Source organism: Nannospalax galili, unplaced genomic scaffold, assembly GCF_000622305.1.
Source record: "Nannospalax galili isolate Female #2095 unplaced genomic scaffold, S.galili_v1.0 scaffold1138, whole genome shotgun sequence".
NCBI lineage: Eukaryota > Metazoa > Chordata > Mammalia > Rodentia > Spalacidae > Nannospalax > Nannospalax galili.
In genome coordinates, this window is record NW_008342297.1 from 1232008 (window position 1) to 1239843 (window position 7836).

The 7836-nt window shown below is 49.0% G+C and overlaps 1 protein-coding gene across 1 annotated transcript; it reads left to right on the forward strand.

Moving 5' to 3' along the window:
* Window positions 1-3616: 3616 nt before the first annotated feature.
* Window positions 3617-4783, forward strand: Tex44 (testis expressed 44). The gene has a single exon (XM_008838123.1). It carries the CDS (start codon window positions 3617-3619, stop codon window positions 4781-4783), a length of 1167 nt encoding a protein of 388 aa, XP_008836345.1.
* Window positions 4784-7836: the final 3053 nt, after the last annotated feature.

A 7836-nucleotide genomic window follows, 5' to 3' on the forward strand; every position in this document is an offset into this window, starting at 1 on the left:
GAGGGGTCGTTAAAGATTCTATGACTACAAAAAGAACGTGAATCCAAACAGAGATGGTTTGAAGGCTGGTTTAATAAAAGCCCCTGGTTAACTACCTTAGTATCCACCCTAATAGGTCCCCTGGTAATTCTTCTCCTTCTTTTAACTTTTGGACCATGCATCCTCAATAGACTGCTACAATTTATCAGAGACCGATTATCAGTAACTCAGGCTCTGGTTCTTACTCAGCAATACCATGCTTCAAAAGAAACAGAAGATCTATAGATTTTAGGATTAAAATCTTACTATAAGAAAAGGGGGTTGATGGATCCAAAGCCCCCAGAATAATGGATTTAAACTAAAATCCCCCAGGCCTGAGAAAAACTGTACAAGGAAGTAAAAATGAAAAATAATTCTGAATGCTAAGAACAAGCTGAGGTGACCTTTTTCATGCTCCTCTGCCCAAGCTGGAAATCATCCCAGAAATTCCCCCTACCTCTGCTTGGCACATAGCCGCCGCTTGTCTTTAAAAGAAACCTGTGAACTGGGCTCTGGACTTCTGTCCTCCGAGTGAGGTGGGAGTCCGTTTTGCAAAACGCCAATAAATCCTCATGCTTGTTGCATCTCCTGATTTGAGGACTGAGTTATTGGGGTGTGACCTCCCGTGAACGTTGGGTACCCCAGTCTAGGAGTCCAACAGCTGGGGCTACAGGGAGACCCTGGTTCAAAAAGACCAAAAAAAATCTTTTAAGGATTAGATAAGAGCTCCCAATACTTTCGACATTTTTGGCCTTAGGAACAGAGTAACAGAGTATGTTACTAAGAGGCCCAAGGACATTTTGACTTTTAGCCAAGAAACTGGCTACTTTTCTTTGGGGTCTTTTTACCCTAACTACCTAGCCAGTTCCTATCTCCTATTCTTATTACACCATCCTCTGAAAGGGTTACCCAAATTGCCAATAGGGAATAGGGACGCAGAGCACTCTGGCTTCTTCCATGCTGAACAGGGATGCAGGGTGAGGCAATTGGAGTACCCCTTCAGTGGGTCTATCTAAAAGACTCCCAAATTGCATAACTCTTATCTCTAGGGGGAAAAGAAAGTGCTTGAATAGGAGATGTGAAGGAGAAGTAAAGGCAAGAGTAGTTAGCATTACTAGTTCTAGACAGGGAACCAGCAAGAAGTCAGAACAAGGCAAATTTCAAATGTTCATATCAGAGCCCATTGGGATTTCTTGATGAGAAGGACAAGATTATTTTGACTGATGATTTCAGAAAGATTTCAGCCCATTGTGACTGGGGAACCATGGTGGCAGGAGCGTGAGGCAGCTGCTTGTTCATATCACAGCAGACAGGAAGCAGAGGCCATCGCTGGAACCTGGGTCCAGCATGACCTTCAAAATCCTCATGCCAGAGACTTATATCCCCCAGTCAAGCCGTACCTTCTCCAGGCTCTGCAACCTTCAAGATAGTCCCACAAAACTAGGGACTGAGCATTCAAAACATAAGCCTGTAAGAGACATTCCAGATTCAAACCATAACACCAGAGAAGGAGCCATAGCCCAGAAGAGGCAGTGTAGAAGACAGCGGTGGGAAGGGAGGTTCAGGGAGGAAAGTGTCTATGACCCAGTGCTGGCACTTACAGATGTGGTAAAGCCAGTTATTCACTAGGCCTTTGATCTACCAACCACAACCAGAACTCTTCCCATGCCTATAACCCAATAATTTTGTCTTATTTGTGTGTGTGTGTGTGTGTGTGTGTGTGTGTGTGTGTGTGTTGGTTGCACATGTGCTGTGTTGTATGTATGTGGCGGTCAAAGGACAGCTTGCAAGAATTGGTCCTTGGGCTGGAGAGATGACTCAGTGGTTAAGAACACTGGCTGCTCTTGCAGAAAACCCAGGTTAGAATCCCAGCACCCACACGGCAGCTAACAACCATTTGTAACTCCAGTTCCAGAGGATCAAATACTCTCTTCTGACCTCAGGCATTGTACAACATGGATGCACTTACATACATGCAGACATAACACTCATACATATAAAATAAATAAATTGAGCCAGGCATGGTGGTGCGCGCCTTTAATCCCAGCACTCGGGAGGCAGAGGCAGGTGGATCTCTATGAGTTGAAGGCCAGCCTGGTCTACATAGTAAGTTCCAGGACAGTTGGGGCTACAGGGAGACCCTGTCTCAAAAAGACCAAAAAAAAATAAAATAAAATAAAATAAAATAAAAAATAACAAAAGAATCAGTCCTCTTATTTCACCAGGTGGGTCCTGGGGCTAGAGCTCAGATCACCAGGCTTGGAGGCAAGCACCCTTACCTCCTACGCCATCTTTCCAGTCTGTAAATCTACCCACTAGGGACAAGAACTGAAGAGCTTGAGGACTGAAGCCGGATGGGATTCAAATCCCAAAGTCAGTGCATACTCGAGTGACCTTGAAGAAGCTGTTTACTCCCCCACTAAGGCTTGGCTTCCCCAGGAGAGAAGAGGGTGTAGAAGTAAATCTCGGTCTCCCTGGGGAAGCTGTGGTCCCTGGCAGATCTAATGTTTGCTCCTCCTCTAACCCCTGAAGAGCAAGCACTAAGCATTGGCTGGCAACCAGGGGGAGCACATACACCACTGATGGAAACTTCCACTCCAACCTTGGTGCTAGGATAAAACCAGTGCATGTTAAGCAAGTGCCCTAACAGCCACATCCCCGGCCCCCAGCACCTTCTTAGCATTGTAGATTTATCTGAGTCAGTGTTCTCTCTGCCCCGTCCAGCCCAGTTGAACAAGCAGAAAATAATACAGTTACAGATAGATCAGTGTTAAAAAGATTAACTCCAAGACAGGGCATGGTAGTGCATGCCTTTAGTCCTGGCCCTCCAGAGGCAGAGGCTGGCAGATCTCTGTGAGACCAAAGCCATCCTGGTCTCAACAGGCCAGCTGGGGCTTCAGGGAGACCTTGTCTCTCAAAAAGACAAAATAAAATAAAATAAAATAAAATAAAATAAAATAAAATAAAATAAAACTCCAGCACCAAGGACAGCCAGACCTAGATGCTGCTGAGGCCCTGGCCTCACTTATTCCTCCCCATTGCTGGGGAAATGGGCTCCTGAAGAAAGGAGCTAAATTGGTGTCCTGAGGAACAAATGGATGGGGGGGGCATAATATAAACATGTGCCTAGTACAACAAAGGTCTGTAATCCTAGCTCTTTGGGTCTTTGGGAGGCTGAGGCAGGAGGATCTGGAGCTGGAGGCCAGCCTAGACTACACAGCATGCCAGTACCTCAAAACAAACAACAAAAACAAAACACCTATTCTAACTCAATATTATATCCCCTGCCATTCCCCAAAGTCGCATCATCACAACTCCTCACGGTCCTGCAGCTGCACCTACATCTACGTACACACCTCCATGCTAAGCAAGACACCTTTCTCTTCCTATGTACCTTCAGTCCTGGCTACAAATTATCCCCTAGATTCAGCCCACCAGGTCAGCCACTTGGTTAGCAAGACCCCCAGGACTCTTGCTCTACAAGTGCCTGTGACATCACCTGCTGCCTACAACCTCCTGTGACCTCACCACCTGGACAAGTGAGCCTAGCAGAGCCTAGCCACTCCTTCCCAATCACCATAAGAAGCAGGGGGCATAGATGACCCCTGAGCCCTCGGAAGAGGCTGAAGCCACCAGCAGCCCCATACAAGGCCCTCCCGAGGCCTCCTCAGGGAATGAAGCTGACAGCGACTCTGTAGACAGCTTGCCTGAGGAGTCCCAAAGTCCAGATCCCCTGCCTGCTGATATCCTGGCAGCAGACATCACTGCAGGACCCACTCAACAGCAGGACATAGAGCAGGCCATTGTGGAGACAACCACCTCCACAGGGCAGGATGGAGACCAGGCCTCCATGCAAACAGCCACTTCCATGGGGCAAAATGGAGACCAGGCCTCTGTAGAGACAGTCACCTCGGTGGGGCAGGATGAAGACCAGGCCTCTGCAGAGACAGCCACCTCCATGGCCATGTCAATATCTGGGGACAAAGATGAGAGCCCAGATGCTCCAAGTCATACCCAAGAGAATCCTGAAGAGATCACATTTCTGTTGGCCCAAGACCCAGGTACCCTGCAAGCATTTGTGGGCTTCCAGAACCCAGTATGGGACAGGCTGGCTGGAAACACATGGACCAATCGGAGCCATACAGTTTCCTTAAGCAATTCCCAGAACCAGAATGACATGCCACAAAAACCGAGTAATCCCAAAGGGCAGCCAGAAACAGTTCCACCTGCTCCAAATTCCAAGATTCCATCTGCCCCACCTGAGGAGATCCAGCTCTCTGTGGAAGCTGCCGACCCAACCCCACCTTTCTTCAGCCCTCCAGCAGGCAACGCCCCTCCCTCTCCAGATTCCTACCAGATGTCCCTAGGTAGGAACCTTCTGGACATCAACCTATACAGGCCCAATGTGGAGAATGACTATAGGTGCTCCATGACTAGCCTGCTGGGTCGTGGCAAGGGCTCCATCAGCTCACTGGCAGACATCTTGGTGTGGTCGGACTCTGCCATGGGCATGGGCATGGCTGTGGGCTTTCTGATCTCAGGCCGTAGCTCTCCAGCAGACATGCTACAAGACGAGGGGCCCAGCCTGCGCACTGTCGCCAGCCTTTTGGGCAGTGCCAGGTCAGCTCTCTCCTCTGGACTGGCAGCTGGAACTGGTTCTGCCTTGCGTTCAGTCACATATCTACTGGAGTCCATGGAGAGACAAATTTTGGGAGGTATTCGTTCATCTATGCGCTACCTGACCAACCACTTCACTCCTTGCTGAGCCGGCACTGATCCTGACGGTGACTAGCCCGGCATGCCCCCTGCTTCCTCACCCACCCCTGCTCTAAAAAACTCCCCCTACCCATCAATAAATTATCACAAGCGTTTATTTTCTAAGCTCTGCCCTTATCCATGCAGTGGGGCAACAAGGTGAAAGGACAGGAGGGGCCCAGTATATTCTAGAAAAAGAATGTTCTTAGTTATTCCATCAGGGACTGGAAGCATAAGTACAGAGAGAGAAGAAGTGGGCTCGGATAGGGCTGAGGACAGAGTAGCGGGGAGGTCTCAGATCTGCAAAAACCAGCTGGACTTCCAGGAGTAACCTGAGGACATGTAAATGCCTGTCCGTCAGCTCCAGGTCCAGTGTACTTTCTTGGGGTTTGGGGAGGCAGTAGAGGATGTTGGGGTGGGTTGGGCCCCACAAGGGGCACCCACACACCTGTGACCTATGCATTCCTCTTGGAGATTGGAATCAGACTTCCTGGGCCTCCTCTTGCCCTGGGCAGCCACCTCACTCCCTGGCCTCCCTCTGCTCAGCTTGGACTGGAGAAAAGAAATCCACTACTGCACACAAACACTCACACAAATGCTAGCAGATATAGACACACAAATCAGCCCTATGTAGTACACCATGGGATAGGGCTCCAGGCAGTGACCAGCCATCTCTCAGAGTAAGGGAGGATCTTGGATGGATATAAGGCCTTCAGGTTTCAAACTGACTAGCCAAGATGGCTGCCCCTTTTTGGCTCAGGTTTCTCCATGGCGTTTACTTTGGTTGTGACATTCATATCTTGGAAAGTATGTGCATGGGCAGGACTCGTACTTGCCAAGAGTCATATGTGTTGCAAGCCAGCAGCTACCCTCTGGCAAGAACCAGTACTAATTCTTGGGGTGTGAACTGGTAAGTGAAGACCCAGCTGGGCACCAGCACAATCCTGCCCTCAGGCACAGCCTCACACCTTCAGCCTAGCCAAGGACCATTCATTCACCCATCCACCTTCCTGCCAGAGTCTTCCCATGGAGCCCTGGATGAAACCAGCCAACCGATAGACTTGTTTGACTTAGAGTCTTTTTTGAAGCATTAATTGCTCACATTTTAAGGATAGAATTAACTGGGGTCTAGAGAGATGGCTCAGCAATTAAGAGCACTGGCTGTTCTTGCAGAAGACATGGGTTCAAATCCCAGCACTCACAGGGCGGCTAACAACCATATGTAACTCCAGTACCGGGGGATCTGTCGCCCTCTTCTGTTCCCTGAGGGTATGGCACAACACAGCTGCACTTACACACATGCAGGCATAACACTCATACACATAAAATAAATCATCAGGGCTGAAGAGATGGCTCAGTGGAGAATACTGACTGTTCTTGCAGAAGACCCAGGTTTGAATCTCAGCACCCACATGGCAGCTAACAACTGTCCATAACTCCAGTTCCAGGAGATCTGACAACCTATTCTGTCCTGCACAGGCATTGCATGACACAGGTGCACTTACCTACATGCAGGCATAACACTCACATACATAAAAACAATAAATGTGCCGGGCATGGTGGCGCACGCCTGTAGTCCTAGCACTTGGGAGGCAGAGGCAGGCAGTTCTCTGTGAGCTCAAGGCCAGCCTGGTCTACATAGTGAGCTCCAGGACAGCTTGGGGGCTACAGGAAGACCCTGTCTCAAAAAGACCAAAATAATAATAATTTTTAAAAAATTAAAATCAAAAAATTTAAATAGAATTTACATAAAAACCAGGATGTTGAGCCAGGCATGGTAGCCCATGCTGTAGTCCCAGCACTTGGGAGGCAGAGGCAAGCGGATCTGTGTGAATTCCAGGCCAGCCTGGTCTACATAGCAAGTTCCAGGACAGCTGGGGCTACAGGGAAACCTTGTCTCAAAAAGACCCCCCCCCCCAAAAAAAATCAGGATTTCTGCTTCTCTGAAAAAAATCTAGGCCCCTCATTTCTTCAGAGCCCAGGCAGCTAACCTTTGGGCATACATGTGCCCACTGTCTATCCTGACCTTTGACAGTGAGGGATGTTCCAGATGGTCCCCAGAGGCAACCTCTGCCACTTCTACCTTGCAGATAGCTCATGGAAGTGTGACTCCAAGCCCCAAGAGGAAGGCACAGGAACCCAGGTGTGTGTGTGTCCCTTTCCCTCAGGGAGCTTCCACCTCCTGGAGGTGCAGCAGGAACTGTCCCCACATCATGAAAACAAGGGATTCAGATGAGCAAGACTGTTCATTTAGATCCCAATGAGGGGAATTCCCAGAAGAGCAACTGAGTCAGACCATAAGAGCAGGAAATGGCGTCTCCCAGACAGAAATGAGTTGAGGGAAATGAGACAGGTGGTTGGGCGGAAAGGGTAAGTGGCGCCATGCCAGGCAGCTGAAACTCTCAGCAGAGAGCAATAAAGATGCAAGGTAGCCCACAAGGTGTTCATTCATGCTTTCAACAAATAGTTTTTGAACAGCTACTATGAGGCTGACCCTGTGTAGCCTAGAAACGACTTATTCCTCTGAAGAGCTACAGGCGAGTACAGGGCACCCTGGGAAGAAGGGTGGTGCCTAGGGCAGCAGGAGATTGAGCCTGGGGCCTTGGGAGGGAGCCTCCCAAGAAGGAAAAATGGAAAAAAAATTAGTGTTACACTGTGCTACTCACTGAAACCACAAAGGTGATCTGGACTGAAGGGGACCTAAACTAAACTGAAGTCAGCATGTATACAGGAATTAGAGAGAGACATAGTTCCCAAGTGTGGGCATGGCTGTCTTTGGCTCCACCCCCTTCTAGAAAAGAATACCTGTTCCCACTGGTTCTCAAAGGCCAGTCCCAGGAGAGGGTGGTTTGGTGCCCAGGTCCTCAGTAGATGAATTACAGAGACCACAAGGTTGAAATGCCTGTTCCCTGAACTGGGCCACAGACAGCCCAGAATCAGAGGGTTTCCACAGCACAGCTGGATCCACTGTAGACCAGTCGTGTTTCTATCATTTTCTGATGCCTCAGTTTTCTCCCCTGTAAAGGGATAGTAACAGTACCTACTTGCACGGGACTGCCATGA